This window comes from Silurus meridionalis, chromosome 29 (genome assembly GCF_014805685.1).
Source record: "Silurus meridionalis isolate SWU-2019-XX chromosome 29, ASM1480568v1, whole genome shotgun sequence".
NCBI lineage: Eukaryota > Metazoa > Chordata > Actinopteri > Siluriformes > Siluridae > Silurus > Silurus meridionalis.
Genome location: NC_060912.1, coordinates 9,563,200 through 9,582,972, shown reverse-complemented (window position 1 = coordinate 9,582,972; position 19,773 = coordinate 9,563,200). Strand labels below are relative to the sequence as shown.

Below are 19,773 nucleotides of genomic sequence, written 5' to 3'. Positions count from 1 at the left end.
TCTACTAGAAAGTTTACTTGTTAATGCCACAAACTAATAAAAACCTATGTTAGTTTGTTGGCTTACTCACTTGCTTTAATGCTTTAATCAAAATAAAAGTTATTCTAGTCAGCTAGATTGATGACGTGGCTATGCTATAAAACAAAATAAAATGTCTCAGCTAGTCAGCTAGCTTGCTCAGGTTTCTGTAGTATCAACAAAGTAAAACCTCTCTTAGTTTACTGCTGTCAAAAATGTGTATGATGTAAACGTTAAATGAAAATGCACATACGGCAAAAGGCAGAAGAGTTCAATTACAAGATTCCACTCAAAGAATATCAACCCTGAAATAGAGAGAATTCAATTAAATGATTATAATAATATAATACGTATTAAGGTTGCACTTTAAGACAAAGGGCTGAACGCAACATTGGTCTTACTTCTTCTTCTTCTTTTGGCTTTTCCCATTAGGGGGCGCCACAGCGGATCATCCGTCTTTATACCCCCTGTCCTCTACATCTGCCTCTTTCAACCCAACTACTGCATGTCTTCCCTCACCACATCCATAAACCTCCTCCTTGGTCTTCCTCATTTCCTCCTTCCTGCCGGCTCCATCCTCAGCATTCTCCTACTGATATACCCCATGTCCCTCCTCTGCACATGTCCAAACCATGCAACATTGGTCTTACTGCAGAGAATTAATTTCTCCGATAATATTAAATATATCTGTATGGCAGGTAATGGGCAGACATGTGGGTGCAAGCAAAAAGGCACTTTCAATTAATAAAAAAAAACTAACAAAAAAACAAGATAAATTATCATAGTAACAGGCAAGCGTTCAGGAAAGTAACTTAGATTACAAACATGAAACAGAGGCAAAGGAATACAGCAGAAACAGAAACACTTTGCAAAGATACAACTTTAAACACAGAATAATCACGGGTGAATTAGACACAGGTGCAGACACATTGGTTGTGAGGGAAACAACCAATTACAGGAAAAGAAGAGGAAACATGACATAAAACGTAAATAAAAACACATCAAAACGTAACATAAAAAAAACAGAATCGCACCAGGGATAGTATCTGATATATTCAGTTTGGGGCCTCTAACGGTTTGCCTTTAAATAACCGAAAACCTGATTGGTCAAAACACTGGTATATTTCACTGGTGATTTGAGTGCACAGGAGCAGAACAGGATGTGGAGATTGTTTTGCTGATGCACACTTTATGAACCTGTTGGCCCTGATTCTTGTTTTGGTCTGCTGACACCTGTGCAGCAGGTGAGGGAAAATTTACCTGACACCAGACTGCATACACATTCACTGTCCAGGTCCAGACAAAGAAACGTTGCCATGGAGCTTTAAGGCCAAATACAAAAACACACACGCAACAGATGAAGGGTTTTTTTCTACACGGAAAAACGTCTGTCTGCCCGAGCTCCAGGCGCAGGATTTTGTCTCCTAGAAACTGGGACAAATGATGGAATGTGCTTTCGGAGATGGCCACATGAGACGGTGTTCAACAAAATAAACAGACGTGGTCTCACCACATGACACTCAGACTCTCATCATACCAGGAATTCACCATACTGGGAATTAATCATACCAGGAATTTTTCATACCATTCCAACCCAGCACACACACACACACACACACACACACACACACACACACTCCTCATTATTCTCACTGTGGGCTTACTAAAAAGAAGACAAAGGGAGTAAATGCTAAACATACACTCCTCGCACTGTTTGTTGAGATGCATCAGTCTGTGAAGGAGATGTTAGCGTTTCCTTGGGAACCGCACATGGCTACAGCAGTCTCTCCAGTCTGTGTGTGTGTGTGTGTGTGTGTGTGTGTGTGTGTGTCTAGCTTTCAATGCCACTGAACAGTGACCCTGCAGGATAAGCTTCAGACAAAAGAAGGTCTAGTACAGAATTCAATTAGATGTGAGTTTATTTGATGCTAAATATTATAGAGTACACTTCGTTTTGACGTACTGTACAAAATATATTAAATACATTACTCTATACACACTGCACTTTACACTAAGGCTCTCCAACCCTGAAGCAATTAAATAACCCATAACTTGCTGGATATACACCAAAACAATCATTTATTATAAAAACAAATATCTTATATCTCATATATATATATATATATATATATATAATATAATCAATCAATATAAATCAATATATTTAATTTGTATTACATTTATCTATTATACATATATATTTACAGTACCAGTCAAAAGTTTGGACACACCTTCAGCTTTTTTTATTTTTATTTTTAATATTGTACATTAATACTAAAAACATCCAAATGATGAAAAAACACATATGGGATTATGTGGTCACCAGAATATGTTTTCTACTTAAGGTTCTCCAAAGTAGCTACATTTAGCTTTAATGACAGCTAGGCAAACTCACTGCATTCTCTCATCAGATTCATGAGGACGTCACCTGGAATGGTTTTCAGTTCACAGGTGTACCTTATCAAATGTTCAATTGTGACATTTTATGCCTTCCTAATGTGTTTTAGGACAGGGTGGCGCTCCTAATGAAGAAACATTTGAGTAAAGACAAAAGACAATCCATTAATTACTTTAAGAAATAAAGGTGTCAATCTGAAAAAAAATAATCTCAAGAACTTTAAATGTTTTCCTAAGCGCATACTCCGATTACGAATGGTCAATGCTTATGGAATTAAGTTCTTCTCTTTGCACCAGGTGAGCATTATATATCACTCATGAGGAAATACATTGCAATATTGTAAACAGTATTAAAGAGATATGCCAAAAATACAGATTTATCTCTTTATCTTTTCTCCCCACCCATTCTTAGTTTCAGAATGAATAGGAGGAAGTCCTCACATTTCCCCATAGGCGTGAATAGGTCTGCAGAAATTTAAATCCTCATCACAAATAGGTCAGAACCTCTGGAATGCAGAAGTGGTTGCTGATTTTTGTATTCAAGGGCTGTCATATCTGAAACAGACCCATTAATCTCTCATCTTCCACATTCATGGGTTGACAGTCATAGTTACTGTAGATGCTAAGATTGGATTACCTCATGACATTTCTTTACTTAGAATTCCTTTGTCATTCATATGTTTAGCTCTTGAGCCCAAGTGTTTTAACTACCATATATGGACACAATAATTAGGGTATTTCAATCCATTGTAAGTTCTTCCCCAAACTGTTACCACAAACTTAGAGACACACAATTGTATATAATGTCACTGGATGTGGTGTCAATACATTTTCCCTTCAATTAACCTAGGAGAGACCCAAACCTGTTCCGGCATGACAATGCCCCTTTGTACAAAGCGAGCTCCCTGAAGATATGGTTTACATGGGTTGGAGTGAAAGATCTTGAGTAGCCACCTATAAAGCTTTAACACTATTGAACACTTTTGGGATGAATGTTACCGCTGACTGCACCCCAGGCCTCCTCACCTCGCCTACAGCAGTACCTGATTTTACTAAAGACCATTGTGTCTGAATGTGCACAAATCAAGAACACTTCAAAATCTTCTTCCCAGAAGAGTGGAGGTCATTATAACAGCAAATGGGGACTGCAAATAAGTGTGGAATGGAATGTTCAAAAAACCCATACCAATTATATTGTATTAGTCAGTATACTGTATTGTAATTATATGTCAGGTGTCTACAAACTTTTATTTTATTTTCCAGGATTTTCAGCTGAACCTTCTTCTTCTTTTGGCTGCTCCCATTAGGGGGTCGCCATAGCGGATCATCCGTCTCCATACCCCCTGTCCTCTACATCTGCCTCTTTCACACCAACTACCTGCATGTCTTCCCTCACTACATCCATGAACCTCCTCCTTGGTCTTCCTCTTTTCCTCCTACCTGGTGGCTCCATCCTCAGCATTCTCCTACCAATATAACTCATGTCCCTTCTTTGCACATGTCCAAAACATCCTACATGGGCTGTCCCTCTAATAAACTCATTTCTAATCCTATCCATCTTCGTCACTCCCAACGAAAACCTCTGCATCTTCAAGGATTTTCAGCTGAATAAAAAAGTAATTTAAAATGTTTGTGAGACATCTGTACTATTATAAAAGCAAATGGGGACTGAATGTGGAATGGCATGTTCATAGAGCACATAATCGTATGGTCAGGTGTCCATAAATGCTTAGTGTATATAGTGCATAGTATTAGTATATTTAGTATAATATAGTGTGTGTATGCGTCATAATGACTCTAGTGAAGAAAAACTGAAAACTCGTCAACAGAACATGTACTTTAAAAGGATGTCATTACCCGATGTCCAACTTAATTAATTTATTACATTTTATACCAAAGTGTGTGTTTTGCTTCACTTTTTCATTACTCTCACAAAGCAAATGTTTTTCCCAGTAAATAAAATACTTGAAATGAAGCCCCTCCTTATGATACAGATGTCACCTGACCGGCAGTTCTCACATTGCAATCACAGATTTTCGTGTAGAAAGTCTGATGTGGCATCAATTAATCAGTGCTGTTATGGGGAAATATCAAGTTCAAGGTGGTAACAGTAACTCTGCTTCATTACGCCACTCTGTCACTCAGTATTATATGGTTACACACACACACACACACACACACACAGTGTTTATTACTTGAATATGTAATTCTGTGTATTCATCGGACAAGAAAAAAAAGAGCATGAAAAAAGAGGAATGAGGAAGAAATAAAGGAAGAAAATATATTGGATGGATGGTTGGATGGATGGATGGATGGATGGATGGATGGATGGAGATGCAAAGAGAGAGAGAGAGAGAGAGAGAGAGAGAGAGAGAGAGAGAGACACAAACATCAAAAGTCCATCATTCAAAGAAACTCAGCAATCAGATCTCATAAATTACACTACATGCTCAGATGGAATGATAGACAGTGAGACACAGAGACAGACAGACAGAAAGACAGAGTGAGTGAGTGAGAGATTCATGTAGAGATCTGTAAGGCACTCAGCAGTCAGATCTTATTAGATACACTTCACACTCTCACAGACTGAGTTCTCAGCTACACAGCACCTCATGGTGGCCACAGAGGTCTTACACTCTCACACACACACACACACACACACACACACACACACACACACACACACACACACACACACACACACACACTTTATCTGTCTACAAGGACACACTACTAATCCCTATCAGTAGTTAGCAGTGTGTCCTCGCTAGTCTCCCTGAGAAGAGGTCTATGAGATTTGAATGTAAGCGCCTCTCTCTCTCTCTCTCTCTCTCTCTCTCTCTCTCTCTCTCTTCCGTGTGTTTATGTACAAGCTGGCTCATGAGTGAAGGATAATAAAAGTGGCATTCCTCTCTAGGGCTGGTTTGTGTGTGTTTGTGTTTATGTTGGCACTGGAGTATGGAATTAAAGGGAGTGATGACATTAATCACTCTCACTGATAACTAACTGGAAGGTCAGTAGAGTCTCTGATCCAAGGTTAATCCTAAATAATGCAATATTCCCAAAAGTATTCATTTATAATTCAAACCGACATTTACAACACAATGCTCGAAAGGTTTAGGTGTGTAAAGTCATGAGAAAGGTCTCACAACATGTCAGGAAGATCAATATCTTCCAACAATTTACAGGAACAGGAAAAAATGTCTTCTTTCTCTCAGTTGACTTTAGCTAGCCAGCATGATAGCATTGAAGTCTTTTATGCAGACAACATAAAGGCACAGTGTGTGAAAACAACAAAACTACAGGTAATCCCCAACTTACGGTGGAGATGTGTTTCAATAGCACCATCATACCATGAATTCCAGACATGACCTAGTAGTCTTAATGAATGGTGATCACTATGGGGCGGTATACTGCAATTTGTTGACAATTTAACAGATTACAGCACATAATTCAGCAAAACAAAGCAATTTGGAGTACAGTAATGTATAAACTGTACAGTTTATATATGAAAGTGGAAGCGGGCGTGTGGACATGCTTCGTTTCAGCGTTAAAGGAAAGAGACAAGAGCAAAAATTTGGCTTTGAAACACCAAAAACACAAAGAAATACGCACTCTAACACAGAGACAACTGAACTCTGTCGATCGCTGGCAAGAGTAAGGCATTTCACAAGGCAAGAGATGCAAACATCTTGACATTCCAACATGTCGTACAAAAATTTCAATGCAGAGTGAAAATGTAATTATTAAAAAAAAAATTCATTACAAATATCGCCATCATTATCGCGATCAACATGAAGATCGACAAGTTGAACCATTTTAAATTGGACACTACCTGTTTATGCATCACCTCAGATGTGTTGATTTCTAATCTCTGACCCTGTATATAGTTTAATACATAAAATTTTGCTAGCTGGCATATATGGAAAATGTAAAGACACTGTGACAGTGAAACAAAACTCTCAGGAATATCACCATTTACCTCAGACGTTATACCACTGTCTGTCTAAATGCTTGATTCTGATTGGCTCCAAGTTGACTTTAATTAGTTTAGAATGCGCAGGTAGTTTGCAGTCAGTGTAATCAGATAAATATCGCATCCATTTATAAACAGCAATGGTAACTTTGGGTTATGGTTCCATTCAGAGTTAAACAGCTATTGTAGACAATTCCTAATGACCTTACTGAGCTAAGAAGGGAGGATTTTAACAAACTGGTAAGGAAAAAGTTGAAATGGGAAATATAACAGAAACATGAAATTAACATCACCTGCTTTATTAGAGCTTATTAACAGAGAAGAAGCAGAGACATACATAATTCAAAGACATAAACAAACACTACCTCTTTAGAAAAATATTCAAACTCATAAATAAGTAATCTTATTACACAACTTTTCTTTTTGTGTCTGGAAAAAAAAAAAGCAGACAGAATTCTAGATCTAAATGCAAAATATCTACTGATTTTTTTTCCCATTTAATCAGTTTCCAATGACTAGTTTAACTTGTCAGTGTTAGAAGTGGCTATGGAAGAAGTGGGATAATCCACATCTAGATGTGTGTTAGACCTTTTTGACACACTCCTCTAACTTTACAGCAAGTAATTTACCGCTATGTTGTGCCGTAACATCATGATAGTGGGAAGTGGTAGCTTAGTGGTTAAAATGTTGGGCTTCTGATCAGGTTGTGAGTGCAAATCCCAGCACCATTAAGCTGTCACCTGAATGCTCTCCAATGAAGTAAAAAGGTGAGGGTTACACTTAGTATAGACTGCTGATTTATTTCTTTATTTTATATTGAGAAACGGCCATTTTGTGTCGTAACTTTCAAACTGTCTGAAAAGTTTTTGGTGAAATTTCTGTCTACTTATAACTTACTTCGTTTTATATAATAACGATTCATAATCATAAGGAGTCGTATGAATTTAATAAATAATTTCTACACATTTAACAATTCCAGCTGACTGTATAAGACTGTAGAAAAGACATTACTCAATCACACACACTGGTGTTTGCAATGTTTTATTATATATTTACACTCTTGGTGTCACCCAAATAAAGAAGGGTTCTCCTTTTAAATCTGGTTTAACTCAAGGTTTCTTCTTCATACCATCCGAGGGAGTTTTCTTGCCACAGTCAACCCAGGCTTGCAGATCGGGGGATAAAAACACAAATTTAAATATGTGAATTTTTTTTTATAATTTTTACATTCTGTGAAGCTGCTTTGAGAAATGCCCATTGTGTGAAAAGCACCATAGAAATAAACTTAAATTGAATTCAATTTAATAATGAATCATGTTGTTTTAACATATAGCACCTTCAAGTTCACCTTCAATAGTTCATTAAACCACTGATCAAATTTTAAAAACACTTTATCCGTCATCGCCGAGCACTGCACAACATTCCTTATTAATAAGCAATGAAGGGCATGTGGAACAAAAATGACATACCGTCCATCAAACACGCACTCGAACAAGAAATGGCAATGCTAATAAAATGCCAACATACTCACAGTGAAATATAAAGGACTAAAAAGAAATTAGTAAATTCTCCAAACCGTCCCCCATCACTTTTGTCCTGAGGATCAGAAACACCCCCCAATGCTAATTATTCTGAAAAATGGACAGGAAGAACGCTAGAAAGGAATCCTCACAGGATATGAAAGTGAGATTCCATGGCAAGTTATTATGTGACGAACACTTGTGCTAATTAATATGCATTAGCATGAAGTAATGACTGATACCAACTGAAATCTTAATTAGCACGCCTGTGCTCGTTAACGAGGTTTAGACGTCGTGATGAAAAGCAGCTTTGAATGTTTACACTGGAGATTTAGTCATGCAGTAGTCCATGCAGGTGCATTTCGACAAACTTGTTTTGACTTTCTAAATATTCCATATGGCATATAAATGCTAATATTTCATTTTTATATTCGAGACAAATATCTAAATTTCATCTCTTCTGTGAAAACTGAACCACAGTCTTGTTTTTTGTCAAATGAAAATCCCTGTAGTGTATATTACCCACTCATGTAGCGCTTTCTCTACAGTGGTAATTTTTTGGCTTGAAGGTTCCTTGATGTGTTCTTGGTTTTGCGAACATCATTTCTGTTTTCAGCTTAGTGAAGAACAACTTGTTGTTTCATCTGAAAGACAGCTGTTTGTGTGACTTTGGTGTTCATTATGAAGCTTTTCAGAGGAATCATTTTACCAATTGTGTCTGCTTAAACCTGAAATGTCTTCGGAACTGATATGTAAAGATGCGTGAAGGTTCATGAGGAAGAGTGAAGATGCCTGTAGATGGGTGAAGGTGTGTAAAGGTGCATGAAGATGGGTAAAGAAGCGTGATAATGGGTGAAAGTGGGTGATCAAGCACGCAGAAAGCTGTAGGGTAAAGAAGCGTGAAGAAAGCTGAAGGAGCATCACAATGGGCAAAGATAGATAGGTGCTCAGTGGCAAGATGTCTGTTCTTTGTGTACCTTGATGACATTTCAGTATAACAAATTTCCCAAGGATATAAAGAAATTCTCTAGAAGTTACAAAAACTAACCATTGGGTTAAAATTGAATTTTGGCTTGATCATGCAGCTTTGGTGTAATTAGGTGTCAAAGTCATAGCCAGTTCCAACAAGCTGGATTTTCAGTTTGGCATCTGTTTGACGTTTTAATGATAAGTTTGAATCTAGGTAGTACTCTCATTGCCAAGGAATCTGAGGAACCCTGTTTGGTGCTTCGCTCATATTTAATTAAAGGCAGGCCATGACAGGCTCTAATTTATGGACTCTTCCTTTATGCAAATAATCAGATTCAGCTTGATTTGTATTGGCTGAATAGGTCTTTCCACCTTCATGTCAGTCCTCGCTGAGGTAAATACAGCTTTATGTCATGGTAATGTAGTTTCACTGCGATCTAAAGCTGTTGGCCTGCAGCTGCAACTGATTTAACCTTTACCTAGCCTCTTACCCGAGATAACCTCAATGTTTGTCTTAGTGCACAGACTAAAACAACAAACCTTGCAATAACAGACATGCGTACAAAGAAAAACAGAGAAAAAGTGAGACAGAGACTTACTTTACTGTCTCTGGCCATGAGGGACAAATACCCCGACAGAGTGTTTGAAATACCTGTATTTAGATTTTAATGCTGGAAGTGGAAAATCCAGCAATGTCACATTTTATTGAATGTAAAATTGTTTTCTTTAATGCTAAAATATTTGCAGCATTGTCCTAAATTATCTGGTTTGTTTTCAAATTTCATTTTGAAATGCCTACTAACAAAGACAAACGATCAGGACACACACCTAACCATGCCGATCATTAGAAACCTTCACTTCCCAAGAACATGTGACCGATGTCATATTGCGCTCGCTCCAGACATATTGCCACATTACAGCCTTCTTGCTGGACAACACACTCACCTGTACAAGTCCCACAAGTTAACCCTCAAACTTTTCATCCACTAGGGGGCAGCTCAGAGCTAAAACATCTCAAAGTTTGGAAAATTGAATTACCATTTTGCCCACTTCTGATTCTGCACTATAGGGTATTACAGTGAAATTGAGGTAAGAAGGTGATATGTTTCAGAATGCTGGCTATTTCTTGTCCGTGCAGCCAACAAAACCACTGGGTTTCTGTAACACACACTAAGCAGTTTAGTATAATTAATTAGTTTTGAAATGATCTTGTTTACTTACATGGGAGTAAAAAAAAAAAAAAGACTGATCTCAACAAATATTGGAATATTGGAACACCAAAACACAACCACAGGATAGCAGAGATCCATCAGAAGACTTTATTTTGTTTCTGTTGCCCTCTGGTGGCTTCGAGAAGAAGTGCCACAAGCAGAGTCCACAGGGACGTTATGCCAGAAATTTAATGAGCCAATCAGTTTCCAGTATGCAAATTCAGGGCATCCGGATCAAAGCTTCACACTAATTTTGGAAGTGTACTTCCCCAATCTTTCCCTATTATTATTCTTTTCATTTCCACATCATCGCTTCCCCAAATTATTTCCTTCAATTTTCTATCCCTCGCAATTTTTCATTCCTACCCAGTCAAGCTCTTCTTCTCAATCTCTTTTTAGCCATATTCCCTTCCAACTTTATTTTACTTCTTATTCTATTAGAACTCCAAGGAGTTTGTTCAAAATGTGATCAAAGTTTGTGAAGAAAACACAAAAAAGTGGAATTGTCAAAGGGTTTAAATTAATTTATATATATATATAAAAAAAAAAAAGAAAATAAAACATTTCACCATTAAAGCAGAACAATCAATCTTTTTTTTTCCTTCCCATTTCTATACTTGCATCCTCAAAAACAAATACAATCAATCTGCGATTAGACAGGATCGGACTGCCTGAACCAAGTGAAACCAGCTAGAAATGGTAACCTGAGGACTGGTGGGCGGAGTTTATATTTTAAACAATCAATTCATATGTTCTTATATGGACTCAGTGCCCTCTTCCATTCCTGGTGTGGTTATTGTTATTAGCTGCAGCATCAGAGTTGTGTAAAATCTCATTTGAGATATATTGAGAAAAAAAAAAAAAAAAAAGGCTCAGACTCAATGGGACAAAAATTAACACTTGTTTCAATATATATATTTTCTTAAAAAAAAAAGAAGAAAAGAATGTTCCTAAACGAATATAAAGACAAGAAACTCGGATATCGTCCGCAGCTGGTTGGTCTGCCGTATATTTCCATGGAAATAATTTTTTGTTTATAAACGTCCACAAAGTCCACAAAAAAAAAAAAAAGCAAAAATGTGCGCTCCACATAACAAAATACTGCATATCTCACTGGGTGATCCTGTGTGTGGGCTTAGCTGCCAGGAGTTGATCCCTTAGTTGATGAATAAAGCTAAGTACGAGAAACACTCACGCTTGCTTGCAGGCCGTCTCTTCGTGAGTCGTGTTACGGATGAGCTGCCGAGGCGTGGAATGTGGAAGAGATGCCGGACGAATAAATGTGTGTCGTCTCTCACACACACACATCCGCAAGCAAGTACAGTCAGGTAAATTCAGATCACAGGTCTGTAGTCCGTATTTATGTATGAATGTATATTTGTGTGTGTGTGTGTGTGTGTGTGTGAGAGAGAGAATAAGAGCTGGGTGACCTGATAGAAAAGTGTGTATATAAAAAAAAAAAAAAAAAAAATATATATATATATATATATATATATATAAAAAGAGCATGAATAAATGAAGGAAGAGAGGTAAAAAGAGAGAGAACCAGTGAAAGAGAGAGTTGAAGGTAATATTTTCAGTATAGTTAAATTTTTTAAATGTCATCAGAGTCTTGGATAAAAAGAAAATAATAATAAAATGTCATGGTTTTGGTAACAGATCATAACCATATCACCCAGCTCGTGTGTGTGTGTGTGTGTGTGTGTGTGTGTGTGTGTGTGTGGTGTATAAATATATAAATATGCACTGCAGTCTTCAGGAAATAAAAAAAAAAAAAAAAAAAAAAAAAACTGCATGTTTGGTGTAAAAGAGGAAATAGTGACGTTCCTCATAAAGCAGGCTGGTGGGTGGAGTCTTGTCAGTGAGTGGGTGTGGTTTTACTCCATGGGTGGGGCAAGAGGTTTTTGCTTTGTATTGAATAGTCGGTAACTGACATTATGACAACAGAGAGATAGAGAGAGAGAGAGAGAGAGAGAGGAAGAAAGAGGTGGAGCTAACAGGAAATGGGGTGGGGCTCATGGTAATGCCTAGTCGTGATTGACAGCAGTGGACTTGTCCGTGTTGGCCGTTCCGTTAGGGTCAGTGGTGATGCTGTGCTGCGGTTCTTCGGTTTTCACTCGTTTAGTCTCAGGCTGCTCGCTCTCTCCATTCTGACGTTTAGTGGGCAGAGATGCGGAGATGGATGCATGGGCTGCTAATAGGTGGAGGGGGCTGGACACTGGGTGAGAGACAGAAAAAGAGAAATAATAAATTTGAATGGATTTGACAGCATTATCTGAGAATTGTTTGATAGATGAAAAATCCGTGTGTGTGTGTGTGTGTGTGTACCTGCGCTGGCCGTAGCAATGGGCAGTAGGTGTGCACCGTTTTGCGTGATGGCTTTGATTGGCAGTTGGTGCTGACCCAATGGGGCTTGCTGCACTATAGTAACCGTCTGGATGGGAGTGGCTGTGCTGGTCTGAATGATCCGATTGGCCGAGCCTAAGGAAGTGTGAGTGATGGTGGGGACAGCTTCTACTTTTACTGCAGACACAAAACAGAGACATAAACACACACACACACATTTGTCTATTGCCTCCCTCTACACCAGGGTTTGACCTCTGACCTTTGCCTGCGGAGTGTGATACACCGTTCTCCTGAGGTTTAGCAGCACTGACTGGGATCTGATGGAGAACATGGAGAGTCTGCATCAGTGTCTGAGGAGCAGCCGACGTGGAGGAGGAGGACGAGAACACCATTGGTCTCTGAACAGCTATCAAAACCGGAGCAGTGCTCACCGGAGAACCTACACACACACACAGTTATTTATAATACATCTCCACCGTATTCTTTGTTAGCTGAAACTGGTGTGAAGCATGTACCAGATGTGGTCTGTGCCAGGTGAGCTTCCTGAATCACGGCTAGTTTCGGCTGTATGGCAGCGGCAGCAACAGGGGCTGGGGCAGGGGCGGAGTCTGTCTCCAAAGGAACAGGCGAACCCTCTCGAGACAGACTGTCAGGGGTCTGGACGCCACTGGAGTGAGCAGAGAGAACACCAGAGTGGCTGGGTGACGCCGGGGCGCTCCTGTAAACAAGGAGGAAATGAAACGACTGAATACATCAAGAACAAACCAACTTATACATGCACTCTACAATCTCACAATCCATACTTCCTTTAAAAAAAAAAAAAAAAAAAGGAAGAAAAAAACGAGCACAATAAAAATAAATACAAATAACATTATGTACATTATGTAAACTGTTGATGTACACAAATGGTTAAACCCCTAAAAATAAAAATAAATAAAAAAAAAACGCTCATGTTCTTTCAGTCTTTAAACTACTTGTTAAATAAAGTGGTGTAGTATCAGGGCACAGCCACCAGGGGGAACCAAAGCACCTCAATAGCAGTTGCAACATCTCAGTGTGTACATGTTGAATTGGTCTGTAAGTTCTGCCCACCTGGAGGAGAGGGGTCCGAGTGGTGGCCTGAAGCAGGTCACTCCTCTGGGTCTGCGCTTTCTGAAAGCCTGCTCGATGAGTTTTCCCTCCGAGGACGGGTCTATCCTCCAGAACGAACCCTTCCCTGGCTCCTCCTGAGAGCGTGGCACCTTGATGAAGTACCGGTTCAGAGACAGGTTGTGCCGGATCGAGTTCTGCAACACACACACACACACACACACACACACACACAGATTTACATCTAACTTGCAGATGTTTTAGGATTAGTACTAGCAAGGAATGTGTGTGTGAGAGAGAGAGACTAACCTGCCAGCCCTTATCTGCACTCCTGTAGTAAGGGTAGTTCTTGGTGATGTGTGTGTAGATGCCATTAAGTGTGAGCTGTTTGTCTGGAGCGAGCGTGATGGCCTGCACGATCAGCTGAGCGTACGAGTATGGAGGTTTAGAGTCGTCCTAAAGGGGGAAAAAAAGGGAGAGGTGTATAGAACACTTACGGGTCACATTTCCAACTTATCACTAAGACCTTAGATGTTACATTGAAGAGTGGGAGAGCCATTACTTTGGGACTGTCTTCTCCTGACGCCTCTTTATCGTTCTCGGAGTGCGAGTTATCGATCAGGTGCAGGTCCGAAGACATGATGCGGCCCATTTTATAGCCTGAAGAACCGGCACCACGGGGACTCGACGGACACGAGTTAGCAGCGCTGCGAGACAAAACCATTCCGTTTAGAGTTTACTCTTAAGTAATATAAGTAGTGTCACATCCCTTCATTTACACCCTGCAGCTTTAGAACAATGAAAATCGTCTGCACTTGTAAAACTGAAGTGTTCGTGTGTGCACCTGATAGTCCCAGTGGGAGAGGGCAGAGGACTCATTAGGTGAGCGATGTTATCAGGGATGTTGATTGACAGAGGCGAGATCTTCGGCTGCACCATCTTCACTGGAGACTGCTCCTCCTTTGGCTCCTTCTTCGCCCGTCCCAAAGCCGTGAAGGTGATCTTTATGCTCGTACTGGGGAATCGGAACGTGCACCTACACACATGGGAAATAGAGTACGGGAATAAAACACGTGATATAATGTTTCATCATAATGCTCACACACAGTTAGTGGTGTGTCTCTTAATAAGACTCTGGAGGGTGTGTGTGTGTGTGTGTGTGTTTGTGTCGAAGCTGCACTAAATCAAGCATTCTCTTGACACAGTAAAGATTGTAAACAGTCCGAGTTGTAGAAGGTAAATAACCAAGGACCGAGATGTAGAACGCATCACAATCTGTGCAGAATGGAAATTTTGAAAAATAAAACCCAGGTGGTCACGTATGCTCTCCAGTCATCCACATTCTGTTATAAAAAACTTGTCTTACACATAAATCGAACAGAATCATACAATAACAGCCACAAACATCGACCTGCGTGGTCCAAGCGCTCTCAATGTGGAATAATTCTAATCTAGTGCATCAAGCACTGAAAGCTGATTGGTTGATGGCACCCTTGTGTTTTTTGTTTTGTTTTTAAATGCAGCCCCAGTTCTCTTTGTCTCGCCTGTCTGCTACATAAAGGTCAACCTCACACCACGCCGAGTTGCTCAAGTGACGTTCCTGGAAATATGACTCGTTAGAATATTAGGCCACGCCCCCAAAGATAATCTTTGCTCCTTGCGATCGTCTGCTGATTGAGCTTCCGGTTACATTACAACTCTGCTGAATGTTCGTTAACACACTCAGACTTTAGAGTGAAATCACACTGAGCTGGGGAACAGGTGCTGAACATGACACCCCTGCCTGAAAAATGTGTGTGAATGTAAAGTGTGGTTAAAAACAAAACAAAACAAAAAAACAAGTCCGGACAAAGAGCCTTTGTTAAAGCATGCTGACATTACAACAAGGCGAACCCATTAGCACACACACACACACCTCTCATCACAAGCAACCATTTTCAAATGTTGTTAATCAGCGCATGAACATGCATGCACAGACACACACCCACCCACCTTAAATACACCACACACACACACACACACACACACACACACACACACACACACTCGCCCATAAATACCACACACAAAAACCTCATCCACTGTTGAGGTGTGTCAGTGGGTGGATTCTGGTTACCAAAGGAATGTCTGGGTTCCTAAACAGTGCATTTTTTCCTGAAGGTGGTGTGTAGTGGGTGTGTTTATTCACATCCCCTTCTTCTGTTCTCTCTCTCTCTCTTACACACACAAACACACACACACACACACACACACACACACACACACACACACACAGCTTTACCTGCATGGATTATACACAGCACAACTTTGTTAAAACGTTTTTGTCTAAAAGGAAAATTCAACACAGAGTTTTAAAGTAAAAGCTTCCAGTGGCAGAAGGTGGTTGCCATGGGAATGCAACTACAGAGTCACAGGAATTCAACACCAATAAATCAGTTCATTGTAAAGAAGAGTGGAAGCCACAGACTGTGCGCACACGTGTGCGTGTGTGTGTGTACGTACAGCTATAAGAAACTAACCACTGACTATGATGAAGCTAAAATTATTTCATGATAGCAGAACAACAAGGTTATTTATATAAAACCCAAACCACCGTCAGACCTGCAGTTCTAACCACCTCCTGACCAATCACAATCCAGAACTGAACAGTGCTGTATTCTGGATGAGCAGAGTCTGCTGGGTGTGTAAACAGTGCTGCATGTTGAAAACACACCACTTCCTCTTCCTTAGTGTTCAAAGTGAGAGACTTTACACACTATGCACATCTGGACTTCCTCCCTGACCTTGCACTTACTTGCACTTCTTTTACTGAGAAATCGACTCTCCTTCCTTCCTCACGTGTGTCATGTTAACAGCTCAAACACTACAGCAGTGCATGTGACCTGAGTGTGACCTTGCAGCAGTGTGTTTCACACTTGCACACTCCCTCCTACACACACATTTTACAGAGAACAGTTTATCCTCCATTAAGCACAAGTACCAGCCTGGGATACTGGGTCTAATTACATTTCACTTATTTATCAAAACGGTCCTCATACACACACTTGTGGCTTTCTATTACTTCACCAAACAGAATTTACAGGAGATGCACGCCAATTAGCGCATCTCTCTCTCACTCACACACACACACACACACCTGCTTATGACAGCAAAGTGTTTTGTCTCCTTATATCTGAAGTGCAACTCTGGTGGAGAGGACAAACAGTAAGTGTGTGTGTGAGCGAGCTATTTCAACAGACTTTAAGTGTCTCCTGTTACAAAAGAAATAATTTTAAACAATTTTGAATTTTGAAGAAAATAAACAAATATACACAATTCGTACCTTTAAAAAAAAAAAAAAAAAAAAACACTGACTATCCCTTGTGTGTTTTCATCAGCCTTGAGGCCATGCCCAAATATACCTGTTTGTTTACTCTACTACACTGACCGTTATCATTTACACACACAAACACTGAATGTCTCTACTGCCATTCACATTATTTAAAATTAGTATTAAATCTGCAAAAAAGGTTAGATTTGATAAAACAGACTAAAAATAACATTGGATTTATAAAGATTAATTAAAATAATGTTTTATGGTTGTGTGTTTATGGGGACCGGTAGTGTGTTTATGGGGACCGAGGAGCTTGTGTTTGAATGGTTTATATTATTTAGTTATTTTAAGGGCGTAATGTAAAACTGTGTGCCACTGACAGTGTAAAAACAACATGTGATTGTACATAAACATACGACTGACTCTTACTATGACTCTTTAGATGACTAAAATCAAAACCATACACAAAACATTTACACACATTTTAGTTATTGAAAACAAATGTAAAAAATAGTCCCAAACAAAATTTCTAAGCAAACAGAAAATCTGTACAAATACAACACAGTGTTTTGTTCCTCCCATCAGTAAGTGATCATTTGTGGAGGTATAAGAGGAACAAAACACCTCCTGCAGTGTAATAAAGGGGGGAGTTTTTGTTTGGGAGTTGAATTAAAATGAAACACAAACCTAATGTTGAATTATACAGCAGGTAAAATCAGCTGGGGGAAAGAGTGTAGTTTCTTTTTATGTGAAAATACAAAACAATGAACGATGAAATACACAATTGCACAATAAGCGAACGCACGCGCACTCAAAACAAACAAACAAAAAAAAACAACCTATTTACAACTTGTATGTGTTTAACGCGTTTTATTCTTACAAAGATTTGCCGAATATACATATACACACACGTATAAAAAAAATTGCGTTAAAAGCGGTGTCCATGGCGACGCAGAGGCGACTGCACGTGCGCCACGTACAGATTCCAAAACAACAACAAGAATAACGGCCATGCACGCGCGCGGACACACAAACGGGCGCGCGCGCGGACACACAAACACACACAAGCATTTGGGAACTGAAATACGATTGTGGTCGTTCATGCTGCTGTTTTGTGCGTTTATATGAAGGTTTACTGGACGGGCACGCGCACGAAGCACGCACACACACGCGCACTAAAGGCCGTAGCCGAGTGTTTGCGTGTACCAAAGCACATGGCCGATAGTGAAAGTGTGTGTGTACTCACACTCGTGGAAGCTGTAACGGAGGAGCCCCTCGGCGTAAAAACACACCGTCCACGAACACGCCGTTCTTCCCAAGGCAGCGGAGGTAGAAGACTCCCCCTGTCCCGTCCTCCTCCTCTTCTTCGTCGTCGTCGTCGTCCTCGTCATCCCCGGCCGTGAAGAGCTCTAGGTGCCGGCGGGAGATGAAGCTGGAGTGGCCCATGCTCACGTCCACCGATCCCTGAGAGGAGTTCCGGCCCACGGTCACTGAGCGCTTCTTCATCAGATACTCGAACTCACGGCCCTCCAGCCGCGCCACGGCCAGTCCGGACAAGCCGCTCACCCCCACCGCCGCCATGTTCCACCCCAAACAACGGCGTGTAATCTTTACCTACTCCTATTAACTAACACTCTGCTTCCTCCCTCAGCTTCCTCAGAGCCAGAATCGTTATTTATCGTCTCCTTCAAAGGCGCGTCCTGAAATTATAAGTGAAATAAAATAAAAAGCTGGGCAGGGGCCTGGCCGGGAGACGCGTAAACGTGCCAGACCGCGGAGCAGCGGCTCAGAGAACGGTAGGAGGGGAGGACAAAGAAATAGAGCCAATCACAAGACGGGGTTGCGTGATTGACACGTTTAAGCTCCAATCAAACCCAACAACGCTGCAGTTGTAATTCGAATGACAGCCAATTGGAGAGAAGAACACGGGCGGGTGCTTGGTATGAAGGTTGGTTGCGCCGTACATCAACACGGAGCGCCTGAGAGAGTTTTAAAGAAAACCCGGAAATGGTTTTTTTTTTGCCGGATGTAAAAAAAAAAAAAAAAAAAAAAAACATTAAGCAAATCTTTAAAAAATGCGAATATAATATTATATTTGAACACACAAATAAATGAATAAATAATAATTTATAAGTCAGACGGGAGTAACTTATAAAATTTATATAAAAAAAAATATTTTATTTAAATTTATTTTTATTTTATTTTTATATTTTATTTTATTAAATCTATTATTAATAGTGTAGGTTCGATCCTGAGAAAATTTTCAACAACATTTTAATAAAGGAAAAAAATAATAATTTGGCCCTAACGATGCAAACCAACGTGTAATATAACTGCATAAATCTTGATATATAAATAAATAAATTCTAATAAAGTCAGTTTAACTGCATTTAGATCTCCAAACTAAAATGGCAGATTTATTTTAATGTTGTTCCCGGGGCACGTGTTAAACATGGTTGTATAACCATGTAACCCAAGTATTCTCAAACTTCGGAATCAGCTTTATTGGCCAAGGATGCTTCAGCATTCAAGGAATTCTGATTTATAGTAAACCAACAGTGCACAATTAACACACAGATCAGGTATAACAGTATGACATCCTGCCTGATATTGGGTTGGCCCCCTTTTTGCTGTCGAAACCTTCCTGACCTGTCGAGCATTAATAACATTATCTTCTTCAGCATTAACTTCTTCAATTTGAGCTATTAGTTCACCACTGTTCCATTCTTGGACCAACACAATTTGGCCCTTGTCAAACTCAATCAAATCCTTACTCTTGCCCTTTTTCCTGCTTTGAATACATTAATTTTAAACACAAAATGTTCAATTGCTGCCTAATACTGTATATCCCTTCCACTAACAGGTGCCATGATAAACAGATAATGAGTGTAATTTACTTCACCAATCATAATGTCAAAATGTTATGCCTGATCG

General features: G+C 39.7%; 1 protein-coding gene across 2 annotated transcripts; it reads right to left on the bottom strand.

Moving 5' to 3' along the window:
* Positions 1-4,765: 4,765 nt before the first annotated feature.
* Positions 4,766-18,885, bottom strand: LOC124382094 (forkhead box protein K2-like). Of its 2 annotated transcripts, XR_006924976.1 has the most exons (10): positions 18,086-18,885; positions 14,371-14,562; positions 14,089-14,233; positions 13,836-13,982; positions 13,530-13,723; positions 12,953-13,155; positions 12,697-12,876; positions 12,420-12,614; positions 12,046-12,309; positions 4,766-4,798 (listed from the first exon to the last, which is right to left on the bottom strand). XR_006924976.1 is itself a non-coding variant. In XM_046844205.1 (9 exons), the coding sequence occupies exons 1-9, from the start codon at positions 18,418-18,420 to the stop codon at positions 12,119-12,121; spliced, it is 1,782 nt and encodes a 593-aa protein (XP_046700161.1). In that variant the 5' UTR covers positions 18,421-18,885; the 3' UTR covers positions 11,993-12,118. The 2 variants fall into 2 exon arrangements, 1 of the variants encoding a protein (XP_046700161.1); XM_046844205.1 differs by lacking the exon at positions 4,766-4,798 and having other exon boundaries at positions 11,993-12,309.
* Between the last annotated feature and the right edge of the window lie 888 nt (positions 18,886-19,773).